At 40.7% G+C, this 14,640-nt stretch overlaps 1 protein-coding gene across 1 annotated transcript in view; it reads right to left on the reverse strand.

The window, feature by feature from the left end:
* Nucleotides 1-14,640, reverse strand: part of lamc3 (laminin, gamma 3) — a 135,435-nt gene that overhangs the window by 62,876 nt on the left and 57,919 nt on the right. The window contains exons 7-9 of the mRNA XM_022214516.2: nucleotides 6,954-7,052; nucleotides 6,000-6,136; nucleotides 5,516-5,635 (exon numbers count right to left, since the gene is read on the reverse strand). Coding sequence (XP_022070208.1) covers nucleotides 5,516-5,635; nucleotides 6,000-6,136; nucleotides 6,954-7,052 — 356 coding nt within the window. The remainder of the gene's footprint in view (nucleotides 1-5,515; nucleotides 5,636-5,999; nucleotides 6,137-6,953; nucleotides 7,053-14,640) is intronic.

Raw genomic sequence — 14,640 nt, forward strand, 5'->3', positions numbered from 1 at the left:
GTAATTGCGTATGTTTGGGGAGTGACGCACTGTAATAATGAATAATGTAAGAAACTCATGTGCACAGAAAATAAAAGTCAACAGATATTACTTTTGAAATGATTAATAGGGAATATATATCGCACATCCCTTGCATAACTGTGGGTAATGAGCCCAGTAATACTATTGTGTGACTAAGCTAATATTCTCTCCTAAAGTGCTCCCTTATGGTTGCGAGTGCTTATGTTTCAGATGTAGCTCGCTGGCCATTATTCTGCTGGGGTCTGATTTGCATCGTGTGGTTCCTGGGAGTTCTCTCTCTCTGTCTGCGAGAACAGAGGTACCAAAGCATAATTACTCACAACCCTAATAGACCATCGAAGAGGGGCCCCACTCGCAGTAATGAATCACTATAAAAAACAATGAAAGGATTAGTCATGTGTAATGTGTGATCTGCTGTCTGTGTATTGCAATGGATTTATATTCATTACTTTATCTCCTATGACAAATTGGAGCGGATTAAAAAGTTTAGCAATCTCTAAATACCACTGTGTGCTGGCTATAAATATATGAGCACACGTTGCTATCTTCACATTTTCTTTTTAACGCAGTACTTAAACTACTATAATTTAACATATTATTAATCAATCACTGTTGATAACTGATAAGTCTTCGTGCTATTTATTAGCTTGCAGTTTTTATGCCAATTTAAGCTAATTATTTTTCTGGATCATTATATAGCGAGTTGAAATCGGTCGGAAAGCATTTCTTTGTTCAGTTCATACCATCAAAATGAATCCAAATGGAAATTTCTGGAAACTTTTAGCATGCACTTATTTTTGATCGCTTCCAAAATTGAAATTAAATCTCAGTCAGTCGAATGTTTAATTGCTTGTTTTTGGGTTGTTGAATCAGAGTTTGACTTTTCAGCAAAAAGTTGAAAAATGGCTTGAATTTTCCATTTCTGTGTTTTGTGCTTGTACTTGAACCGTACCATTAGTGCCCTGTGGAGTCTGGCCAGCCGTCCAAACATGAACAATGAAAAAATGCTACTGAGAAAAAGTTACCCATTTGTAAAGTCATTGAAGAAATACAAAGTTAAAGTTTCAAACCTGTTTTTCATTTGGTTCATTCTAATGGTAAGTCCTCAAAAAGCAACTACAAAATGTCCCATGGACTGAAAAAGCCAGCAACGACTTAATGGCATAGAAGCTGAAAGCTGTGACAAACAGCAAGCCTGGCCCTGTTCACATGTTTGAAAAAAGAACCACCTCAAGAGTTTCTGAGCTCACACCAATAACTGTGGAAGAAACATGTAAAAGCAACAGGTTTAATGGAAGTTTACCCATAAAGACTCCAGGCTATCACAGCTTCAGCACACAGCCATTGTTTGTGTGCACTAAATAAATCAGATATATGTTCATTTATCAGGTGTAGAGGAGACAATAGGCAGACTTTTTTAACCTTTGGACGGAATCAGGCTCCCCCTGTTGCCAGTCCTCATGCTAAGCTAAGCTAACCCCCTGCTGGTTGCAGCTTCATAGCAACAAAACAGGAGTGAAATTTATCGTCTAAATCTTGCCGAGAAATTAAGTGTATTTCCTAAAATGTCAGAATCTAGCTTGAGGCCAAAATACCAAATATTCACTCGTCACAGCTTCTGTAGTATGAGGATTTATTGTTTGTCTCTGTTGTGCTGTGAAAGGCTTCAGGTTTTGGACTGTTAGTCACATAAAACAAGACATTTCAAGATGCCAAATTGGGCTTTGGGAACTGGAGAGAAAAAAAACTATTAACAGAAGAATACAACAACAAACTAATTGTTGTAAAAATAGTAGTTCAAACCTTTGGGTCACTACAAATAAATTATGCTTGAATGGAAAAAAAAAGAATGTAAAGAACCAGAGCTTCAGTCTGTGCTGCTGGAATTCCATTTTGTTTCTATGAGTCTGTCAGAATGATCTGAAGTCCACTTACTGTGCCACCGTTGACACTCTGCCAGCAACACATAAAGCCGCCATCACAACAAGTGATAGATGCCCATATAACTTTTGGGGAATAGTGAAGGAGCCCCCAATCAATCAGAGGGTTTAGACTTTGCTCCAACCAAATTAAATCAACTCCATTTCAATTAAATCACTGCCGCCGCGCACAAACACAAGTCCCACTGCGACTCTAACATCGACCAACATGCAGACAGAGTGGGGGCAAAGGCTGGATGGACAAACTCTAAACTTTTAAACGGGTCCAATACCATCAAGACGCTGAGCCCAACACTAAACTGCACCGCCTGCAGGTGCAATGTACGTGACCTGAAAGCTGATCACACAAAAGGAAGGAAAGTTTCATTTCTATTCAAGGCCACTGTTGGAGCAAAATGCATTACATAACCAATGCATACGTAGACAAGTGTACTACAAATACATCCTGCCAGCGGTGATCTGTCTTGCTTTTAAGAATCAAATCTGCCTTATATTCTTCAGAAAGGAAAAAAAAAAGAGGATAGAGTGGAGTGTGGAGATAAGGGAACCTAAAGGTCACTGGTGAGCAGGGATCAGTTTAGAAGACCGGTGTCAGCTATGAGGGCTCTTGTGAAAGCCACAGACAAGTTTCCTAAGAAGATGTTCTTTTATTAGCGTGTGTTTCTACCAGAAATAGCACTGCATTAAAATGCAAGGTGCTCTCTTTGTGTGGGCGAGTTAATAAAGGTACATTTTATGTGAAAAGATCCAGGTAGTCCCCTGTGAATGATACATAAGGTTTCTAAGATTTTTTTGTTCCTGCTACCATGATGACTTTGGAAAATTTGAATCGAGAAACTATGCTCCCTTATATAAGATTACTAGTACAAAGACTAAAACAATATGCAAAAGACAGAACATTTGCAGGCCGTCAAGGATTGTCATCTGGGATTTCTTCAGACACCGTCAGTTTGTTTCTAGCAAACTGAACTCTGATTTCCCCACTTGAGTCTCACTCAATCACTCCTTCACCTTGTAAGTTCGTTGACTTTGCCTCTACCCCTTATTCTCTGTTTCTTATTCTCTCTCTTACCTCTTTCTATCCCTCCACTTGGTTTTCTCATTTCCTTTTTGCTACATCTCCTTTCTGTTTTGCATATTTTCCCCACACGACAGGGACCACCAGATTGAATTACATGCAAACTTGGTTGCAGGTAGCACTCAGGTTGAGTGAGGCCCTCAGCTGCAACTACAGCTTGACTCAGAATGACAGGTAGCCCGAGGCTGCTCTCATGGATCTCCTTTTTCTCTTTTTCACTCCTCAACTGAACACAAGAGCAACCATATGCTGCTCTCTTTCCTCCTACTACAGGGTTATTTCATTAAAATTCTGCCCTCCTTTGCTTCTTTCCTCCGTCTTTTCCTCTTTACTTTGAGTCTCCCTGCTGCTTCAGGCTTAGCAGGTTGGCCTGTACTGGAGATATGAAAAGGATCAACATTGCAAGCTTCTCAACAGATGGCTGTAAGGACTTACGCTAGATGATGTCCCCTTCAGCATGAAACACTGCTCAGCCAAGACAGCCACAGTTACTGTCCAGCAGATTCGAGTGCTGACCACGGTTGTTGGAGGCAGGTCAAAGCAACTGTTTAGGGAGGTACTTCATGTTTGTCTATGATAGTTCCTGGCAGCTGCGCTCAAGTGTTCAGTCTGTTGAGTCACCGCTGGGACTTGAACTCCGCCTGTGTCAACTGTCAAGCAGATGTCCAGGATCAGGAGGGGAAAAAACGGCAATGCTTCACAGGAAGCGTGTCTTCATTGCATGCACACATACACCTTCACAAATGCCCACCTACATTAATTTATTGCTTGCCACACTTGGAGTGAAAGGAAAATAGAAGGGAGGGCAATTTAGGATGTTTACAAAAATGAAAACGTATTCATGCAGTGAAAACGGGGGGACATTTCTGGTGTTTGTGTCATGCTGGCCTGATTATCATAGAGAGCAGTACAATTCTTTTCCCTGTTTTCTTTCATATACTTTCTGAAACTACCCCTGCCTGGCCAACAACTCCTTGTCAAACACTATTGAGGAAAATATCTGTGATGTCTTTGTCCTCGGCCGTGCAATGGCTGATATTTTTGGAGCTGGGTGAGCAATGCAAATCCCAAACAGTTCTGTCTTTCTCTTTACCAGTTCAATAAAATAACAGATGATTGAACCCTGTCCCTTATGTGACAGCTCAAGCAAACTACTGCGACAAATACATTCATGGCAATCACAGAAATTGCGTTTTGTATGATGTTCAACGTAGAGTTGTCACTCAGAATTATCTCCGACTTTGGTGAAGAACACAGTGGAGGGATTTCAGCGCAAAGCGCAAATTAAAAGTAAAAAGAACAGAGACAGTGGCAGTGCGAGAGAGAATTCCGGAGCTGTTTCCAAAGCTGCTGCCGCTCCGGTCTAATCTTTAAAGTGACTCTACACATGCACCACTATGAAAAAAAAAGGAGAGAAAATGAGATCATTAATAGGGATGGCAAGGCAATAGATGTGTGCATTTATTATGTGGAGAAACAACATAAACAAGCACTGCGCGAAGTAGATAAGCAGGATGTCACAAAGCTGCTCTTGGCCAGTTGGGCCACTAATCTGTGTGTTGTGGCCTACAGAGACGTTGCTGTAGACTCTGTGAACAAGAAAGCAACTTTAAAATACACTGTTAACTATATACATTTATAATTAGACACACACACATATATATACTGTATATATGGTGGAGCATGCAATCATTAATTATGGACTTATGCACAAGTCACATGGACACACACACTTGCAAAGCCAAACTTGCGCATCCATGACTTACTAATGCATTTATAATGACATTTTACAAATTATGCCTGACCACCAGGCTTTGTCACATCTCTTTTCAGCTCTCAGCTTTTCATCGTCTCTAAAAAAAGATGCTTCCAAATGGAGCCGTTCTCTGTGATCGCGCGTTTTGGGCATTAAACCTCCAGGATGCAGAGTTAATGGGATTGCTCCTGTTTTGCTTCTGGCTGCGGACTGCATGGTGGCTGGAGGGGCTGCGAGTTGATGCCTAGAACCGACTTAGCGGAGACAAGAAGAAACCAAGCCAATTTTCACTTTGTTGCCTCTCCAGCATGGCCAAGACATCCAATTCCATCAGGCCTTTGCTGCTGGGGCGGCTGATAGAAATGGACCCTAAGTCCTGTAGCTGGGCCAGCTTATTCCCTTATCTTCTAATGGCTCTGATAAGGGATTGGAAGAAATGGTGTCAGAATAACCACTGAATGACCCGCTGCCAAAGTCTCTGATTAATCTCACTAAGAAACAACAGGAACAAGCTATGGATATTACACAAGCTCTACTAACACTAATAAAATGTACATATTTGCTGGAAGAGCAACAACCAGAGGGTTTTATTAACTAACAACATAACTGCCAACAATATGAAATACCTCCCTGGGAAATGTAAGCTACTCATTGAGCCTGAAGTAACAACCTAACGTGATGGGTGACTGCAAATCTCTATTATGTTGCTCTCTGACTCACCAGGGGCTTTGTAGAAGCCTATGTCTTCCTCGGTAAGAGGCAGCAGGTAAACCTCGCCTTCCTTCCACAGCAGGGGGTACTCCTGCCCTCCGAAGAACTCCCCCAACCAGCCATCCTGATCTGAAAGCAAAAGACATTTTGAAAATATGAATCATAGCTACTCTCCTCTGCACTCAGAGTTGAAATTTTTGATGTTGTACTCAGATGATTTTGTGCTTTATTATCCACAGCTGATTTTATTTTTTGTTAGTGCATTAAACACAAGACACGTCTTCCCTAAAAAGCAGTTTAAATAAAGTTAAAGAGCTCATCACACTGCAAATAAAGAACACAACTAAATCCACACAGCACAACCAAATTCGGTAGTAGCAAAATGAACAGAGCGCAGGGAGAAAAATAAATGTTGTTTGTCCATTAGCAGAGTAATAAAGCTCCCACAGTTACAAAGGAACCTCATTAATGGATGTAGAGCCTTAGAAAATACCTTCAATGAAGTCAGAGGTGATGTTGACAGCAACATAGTGATTGGACGAGGAGCAGGCCAGCGAGTGGCCAAAGCAGAAACACGGCTGGCAGCCAGCTGGGTTGACTTGTTGTAGATTGAAAAATCCTGGCTTGCATCTGTAGGTATACACACACACACATACACACCCTCGAGCATAAACAGTTATTAACATGCAGACGGTGCACACACACACCTGATTGCAGCTATTTACCACATTCTTGCAGTAGTGTTTTTCTCACTATCTCTTTAGGTTGTTTTCAGCTCAGCAGTGTGGAGGAAGAAGGGACAGACTGGAGCTCAGCTGCAAGGACCCTAAACTCTGACCCACAGACACTTACTGGCATATGGGTGGGACAGGAACACCACTAGAAATCAGCCATTACACAAGTCACATTACACAGGAGAGGGGTTTGCTCAACGAGCCGTGAAAACAGCAAAAAAAAAGTCAACAAACAGGGAGCACAGAATAATTCAGCAGTTGGAAACCCAGGGCTGTGTGTGTTGCTAATGTCATAGTGAGTTTATCGGTTTGATCCTGTGTCCTAGAGAAACAGGATAGAAACAGACAGGGAGAAACACAGGCTTGGTTATTGGCGTATTGTAACCGTCGTGTTCACTGTCCTAGTAGCCAAAATGATGGACAGCCTGAAAGCTTGCAATAATCTTTTAACAAATTCATAAAAAAAAACCCACTTTTGTTTTCTTTCTGTACCCGGCCCGGCTGCTGAGAGTAATGTGCTTAGTTATTACTTCAGATTTTGGAAAATATTTTCCATGATCAGCTATTTCTAAAATACTACATTCTGTAACATAAACTGACAAATCACTGGTGATGGCTTCAGCTGCTGTATTGTGCAGGGTTTTAAAAGTTGCCTTGGTAACCAGAGGTTACATATGTACATGTGTGATGTAAGCAACAAACCCATGACTCACCTGTCACAGCTTTGTCCCTCCACGTTTGGTTTGCAGTAACAATGTCCATTCAGAGGAGAGCAATTGTCCACACTCCCGCTGGGCTCACATTCACATGGCCTACAAACAAGTGATGGGAAGATGATGTATTTACACCTACAGCATTTAACGGAGGTGTTCTTATAGAAGAAAACATGCTACTCAGTCACAAGAAGCAAGAAAAGACAAGGGCAATTTAAAGTGATAACTCTGTGAGGGATTCTTTATGTGCTCGCTCTGCCCCTCCACATCGCAGATGGTCCGCTGCACCACTGCATGTCTGGAAACAGTGGGGCGTCTTGCTCAAGGAGAGTTCAACAACATGGATGCTTGTTCTGGGACTTGAACCTTGGTTGCCCCGACAACTCATCAACAGTCTAAATGTGATTTTGTCGAGACTAAAAGTCCTTCAAAAAGCACACGTATTTTGTGACAAATGCTTGCTGTTAAATTTGAAGACTGACCAAGCAATATCAATGACAGCAAATGTGGCTTGTATGAAACATATAAACTGATCAGCCACAACATTATGACCACTGACAGGTGGTTATTAGGATTAGGATTGATCATCTTGTTATAATGCAATGTTCTACTGGGAAACTTTGAGTCCTGACATTCATGAGGATGTTTGACATTTACCACCCACCTAAACATTGCAGGTCAAGCAACCCCTCAAACCCCAATGGCAACAGCAGTCCTTGATGCCGGTTTCCACCCTCAGCAAGATAATGCACCCCGACACACCACAAAAACTGATCAGAGTAGTCAAGGGAGCATGACAGAGCTGAGGTGTTCACCTGGGTTCCACACTCTCCAGATCCAAATCCTACTGAGCATATGTGGGATGTTCCAGGATAACCCTGATCTAGGAAGGTCCCACCCTGCAGTCTGCAAAACCCACAGTTTTCAGTGCCACAGGACATCCCTAGCAGTCCTGTGTCCATGTCCCTCTGGGTCAGAGGAGTTTTAGCAACATGAAGGCGACCAACACAATGTTAGGCAGGGGGTCATAAAATTATGCCTGATTGGTGTATATACGTCATTTAGAGGTGTAGTTGTATGTTACTTGCTAATGGAAACATAATTAACTGTTATCTGTGTGCTGTTGTCATGCAACTTCCAACTGTACTTCCATTTATCCGTATTATAAGCTGCTCTTTTGCTATGATTTCACCTATGAATGTGACAGGGACAACTTCTATTAAACTGCAGGGAGTTGAAACTTCATTGACGAGAGGTTCCACCGTAAAGGCCAATTCATGCTTCCTTCCAAATCTGCATGTCCGTATGGTCGGCAAGGTTACATCTGATGTAAATTTGATAATTTACTTAGGTCAGTTAGGGTTCGCATAGATCCCTTTGCAGATGTCTGCGTGCAGCCCAAACCTTGTAATTGTGTCATCTGTGTGTGCTGACTGTACCAATAAAAAATGCTTAAAATGAATCCCTATTTAGAGGAGAAACTCTACAAGGAGATTCTTTGTCATCAACACCTTTTAATTCTTCATTAACTGAGTTGTTTTAGGTAACAATGGAGGAGCTTTGGTTTGTACATACTTTGCAATGGCGGTGCCCAAGCAGAGTCCTGTGTTGTCCACCCACTGCGACCAAGTCACATTGTAAATAATGACATTAACGCGGCACTGTAACCGGTGGATATTTTCTGTAAAAAGTCATGTTCAACTACACAATCTATGGTCACAGCGGCTCAGATAGCAGAGCGGGTTGTTCACTAATCACAAGGTTGGCGGTTCAATCCTCTGCCCATCAAGTGTTCTGGGACAAGACACTGAACCCAAAGGTGCTCCCAAAGGCAAGCGCCGCTGCCTGTCGCCACTGGTGTGGGAATGTGTGAATGAGAAACCACTCCTTAGTGGAGTACCACTAAGGCAGAAAAGCCCCAGGAGCCCCATGTGGGGTTCTATGTTCAATATGAGGGACTTCGCGATCATTTGTGTAGGCTGTGCATGTTGTAAAGAGAAAAGAGTCATGTGTATGGAGGAAACCGTCAAAACCATACATGGGTCTTCAGGCTGGTGTACCTTGTGTGCTGCAAGTAAGTGACTGTCTACCAGAATCTGCATGTTGCAAATTTTGTCATTTTCCAAAGTCTGTTAGAGTCCAAACAGCTACCTTACAAGAGCAATATTGTGCAAACTCGGCAGTATGTATTACATATATGTAGATACTACCTACTGCGCATGTATGAAATGGAATCCTCCAGGCAGAGTCTGGCTGACAAGAAAAAAGCAGCACAATAGTAACAACTATACATCCATGGAGTCTGTCTGCTTGCCTGAAGGAGGATAATCCAGGCTTAAGAAGAGAAGACATACCATGTTTGCTGTTCGAGTTCAGACAGTCATAAGTACGAGCTGAAGGTCTGAAAATGTTGTCTAATGTTTCAACATATCTTGGTGCCAACTGTATCACTGCAGAGTTTTAAAAGACCATAACTGATAAGCAGCTAATACAAATCGTTGGCGTGTTAAACAGTTATTAATTTGGTGAAGCATTTTTAGGCACGTGTCCTGTTAACATTAAAGACATACAGTGTGGTAGGGTATAATAACTAAATTGGTCATAAAACAACCACATTGTGTTTGAACTGATTTTGGTCATTAAAATTCACATTAAAAATTACCAATCCATGTTTATGACAAACAGTGATGCATAACAGAGGGTGATAAATAATTCATTTTCCAGTGCTAAATATTTCATTGTTAATGATATAACACTAATTGCTGTCACAATATGTGATTCTTCACCTCATGGTAATCACAGTATATCCTTAAATAGAAAAAGAATATGGCGTTTCACTCTCCTGCACCATTTCTGTAGCCAGTTTTTTTGCTTTTTCTTTTATCATGTGGAACTACCAAATCAAGAGCTTTACTAAAGATTCGGGAAGGATTCAGTCATAGCAGGCCCAGTCCGGCAAGACTGTGGAAGATTGTTTCGGGTGGTGTGATTGACTGCGTGTCCAGAGAACACGTCTAACAAGCCTAATTTATTCCTTTGGATGCTACATAGGAACCCATATACACTATTAACTGTGCCAGGATAGAAAAACACTGACACTTTAGACATAGAAAGAGTTTGCAGGAGTGCTCAAACTTGGAAAAGACGCATTCTTTGTTTTATTTCATTATTATTTTTACCTGGTACTTAAAGAGCTCTATTTTTTTAATTTTTGATTTCTTTTATATACAAATAGGTTGCAGCGTCGTGTACATTGCTGCAATACAACTGTCAACCTCAAACTCACATGAGGCACCCTACTGCGGAAGCTAACTTTTAGTGTCTCTTCTACCAGTGCTGGCTAAGGCTGGTGTGTCGATGTCTGGGTCAGCGGTGACCCAGATTATATCACTCTTTGCTTTATCACATATTTTGATTGATTACTTTCGTTTGAGACTGCAACACAGAATCTATTTTTAATGGCGTGCTATTACAAATAATTCAATTATCCCAAGGCAAGCCGCCTCTACTTGTTTCTGCTCTAGTGGTCTGGGTAATTCACACCTCAACTCAACTGCCTGCGTTTGCTGCATGGATGGGAGACAGCAGAGTGTGTGTGGGCATACATGTCGGCATGTGTGCGTTGGCAGCATTTTGACTGACAGCATCATATTTGGTAAACAAATCTCTGATATTAGTGTATACCTTTCATTTACACATTTTTTGCTAGCATAAATATGATAGGCTTCAAAGCTGCTTTCATTGTAAGCCTCCCTTTAAAGGCATTATGGAGGATGTTTTTTTTTTGTTTAATTTGTCTGATTCACATAAAATGAATATACTGACCTTTAGTGGACTTGTATGTATGGGTTCTAAAAAAAATTAAAAATTAAAAAAAATAACTGTGGACATGGCAGGACCTGAAAAACATCAGCCAATCAACGCGCTCGGACCGAGGCATTTGGTTTGCTCCCTTTCCTGTCAATCAAAAATCTTCCGGCTCAGGCCTAGTTACGTAGATTACGTACGCCTTGGACTTACGTGTTTTCTGTATGTGTTGCTTCGGTATAGCTTCGTAGTTAGCTGGCGACTTGTTTTGCTCATCTTTTTTTACATAATGGCAGATAAAGATCCAGGGGGACCCAGCCGTAAAAGACAACTTCATGAGTGCTACGGAAGTTTCTGGAGGGGGGCGTTTCTTCGTAAATGTTAAGAGGGGGGAGGTTAGAGGGGAGTGAGGGAGCGGTTGTATGTGCGCATGTGCATGCTACGTTCAAAGTCGTAGGAAATTAAATCTCCTCTAATGCCTTTAAACCATTAGCTATTAACTAACTCTTTTGTATACCGGGGAACAGCAGAAACGGGCAGTAAACTGAATATCTATTCAGGCATAAAGGAAATAGTATTCATATGGAGGTGTGTTTGTGGCAGCCAAATTAATATTAGTCCTTTTTCCTCTGGTTTGGTCTCCACCAGCGCCTAAGAGAAACATGATGCGATTCAGCTGCTAAATATTTCACTGTGTTCACCAGCTTTAACTCAATATTTCTGCTTGATTTATGGAGTTTAAAATCAAAACAAGTAGCTGAAAGACATTAAAGATCCCTGTAGAGCTACAAATTCACTGCGGGTTCATCGCTATGAGCAGCCCATTTCAAATTATACAGTCATTACACTGCCTTTATAATAAATAAATATTTCATATAGAAGCGCTAAAGTCATACAGATCAAGCTTAAACTGAATGTCTATCTTCCAATTTTATAATCAGTCCACCGTCTGTTTTCATAGTATCCACAGTTTGGTGCACAAAATAATATTAACACCAAACAATCATTGATATGCGATTCCACACCATCACAACTTAGCATTCCTTTGGCGGGTAGAGGGGGTCAGGGAGAGCTTGGATAGACTTCTTATGAATATAAATATGGCAACATATCGCTATTACACATACACGCACACGCACACGCACACACACACACACACACACACACACACACACACACACACACACACACACACACACACACACACACACAAACTTACGCACCTTCATTTATGTTTCCATGCAGACTCATATGCACACATACTTAGTATGAGAGCTCTCAGGTCAGACAAAGTTGAAATGCACTTTTCATCATCAAAATGTATGCAGCCGGTGAGTGCATCTTAAAGCGGCAACAACGGATGCATAAAAAATACTCAGACTCCGAGTGTGAAAAGTCTCAGAGGTAAATCAGTCTCATACCTTAAGAATAAAAGCAATTCTACCAATCTGAAAATCAATATCAACCACCGTGCTTATCCGTGTAGCATACTGGAACTATCAAAACCAGAACTAAGTAAGGATATAGAAGAAGGTAAATATTTCAGTGAATGCATGACTTGTGTACATTATCAGGTTTCTACCTCAGTTAAGAGAGAGCATTTGTAATCAGCCAACAGTCTGACAACTTTGAGATTTATTTGTGACTGAGGTGTTTTGATGCAAACACCAACAACATCATGAAATGAATTGAAAAGCCATGAATATGTTGAATTATTCACAATCAATAAAGAACTTATGGACAAATACTAGCTGGCAGTCAGAAGAGATCACAGATTCTTTGGTCAGTCGACATGAATGAGCAGTATGAGGTCATGTTTTGCTCAACAAAAGCAGGGGACGGTCACCTTTCCTAAAACTGGACGATGGCAAAAAAGTTTTTGCGGCAAAGTGCCTCTGCAGCTGTTCCTTTAAATTTCTGAAGGCAGAGGCTGGATCCGGTCACCATGGCAACAAATGGAGAAGACAGCATGGTCTCCTGGTTGGTTCCAGGGGATCTTCAAACACCAGATCTGTTGTTCTGTTGGTTGGATGGGCAACCAACACTTGGTCAAACCAATTTATGCTCATGTTATTACGCCGAAAGTTAAGACTGAAAATGTACAGCTTATTTAAAAAAAAAACACTAAGAAATGGTGGCATGAACGATTTTGACTTAAACGCCAGCTTTGGAATGGGTCAAGATCAAGAAAATCAACAAAGTATTTTAAGTTTATGCTTATATTACTTTCGGTTTCCAATTTTCTGAAAATACACAGTGGATTGCGGATGTCAAACAGAGCTGTTTTCTTAGCAATACTAACTGACACAAGCTTTAATCACTTCACTGGCATTCTTTAATAAGGTATTATGAATTCAGTTCAGTTGTCCATATGCTAAGTATGCCCTTGATCACATTATTTTGAACCGGATCCTGACCCCAGTCCTTTAACGTTAAATATCGCTGATACTGAGGCTAATCTGATACTTACATTTACATTATTGCTGATTAAACATGCCTGGCACACAGAATTAACTGGTGCAGCCTTTTAACAATTGCCACACTTTCACAAGCAACTTGATCAAAGGCTGTGTTTCAAAGCTATTAAGCTTATCACAACTTTTTTATTGTTTTATATCTTATTTCCATATTGTTTTATATCGTATTTCCCTACTGTTTCTGTTTTATCCTGTATTCTGTGTTTCTGATTATGTTTAACTACCTCTGTAAAGTGTCTTTGAGTTTTTAAAAAGCTCTATATAAATAAAATGCATTATTATTATTATTTATAAGCCTGAATTATTGTTGAAATGAAAAACATTTAACTGGAAGAATGTGATTCCTAAAAGTGACGTGGTGCAATCAGCTAGAGAAAAGACTCCTCATCTGTTTGAGTTGTTGGGACAACTGAAGCACTTTTACTTCATAAGCAATCTTTGGCAGAGCACTGCAGAGAACATTCACACCCAACAATGGGCAAGTTTTATTTTGGCTTGTCTTCAAGTTATTCATGGAATGACTGATTTGCATCAGCCGCCAGGACCTACTACTGGCAGTGTCTGCCATTTGAAAGTGATGATCAGTGCCAGATAAAATGAGAAGCTGCTTCTGGAATGTTTTGCACACTGATCTCCGCTAATGAGAAAGCACGGGGAGAAATAACGGATTTGGTAAGCTAAGTGGCTTAGCAAATTGATTGGATTGGCTCAGGACATCACTAATATTTACCAGACGTGCAACATTGAAATTCTTGCCTTGTTTCAGGCAAAGATAAAGATCCACTTCACTCTGGTTTTAGCCCGTTTTGTTTTCCACAAGTTCTTGAGGGAAATATGTTTATTTAACTGCTAAATGCTCCACAATGTTAACCAGTTTGGCACCATCTTTGTTCATCATTTCATATTGGGAAGTGTGAAATGAGGGATATCAGAGATTTTGAGCTGGATACTGCTGCTTGCTGTGACTAAATAGGACTTAATGAGAGCAGTGAGACTGAACCACAACTACGAAAACCAAAACAATGAGCTGAAAGACACTCAGAAACTCTGCAGAGCTGAAGACAACTGCAGTCACTTTTGGTTTTATATGACAAACACCCCTTTCATCAGTGATCTAATCCATCAGTATTAAAAATGATATTGCATTTGTATCTAGATGGCAGTTATACAAGATTTGAGTATAACGAACTACAGTATGTCATATAACCAAGCATTTACTATTGTCCCCTTGTGGATTCAGCTGCTTGTTTGGGATAAACTACAACTTTTATTGAAATAATGACAGCAGAGAGAGAGTCTTCAGTTCACGGTAGATTTATTGCTCCAATCAGATACAATAAACCAGGATCAATTGATGGTATGAATAGTGTACAACCCTAATATGTAGACATTTGCTATCTATG

This window comes from Acanthochromis polyacanthus, chromosome 18, assembly GCF_021347895.1.
Source record: "Acanthochromis polyacanthus isolate Apoly-LR-REF ecotype Palm Island chromosome 18, KAUST_Apoly_ChrSc, whole genome shotgun sequence".
NCBI classification, from domain to species: Eukaryota; Metazoa; Chordata; class Actinopteri; family Pomacentridae; genus Acanthochromis; species Acanthochromis polyacanthus.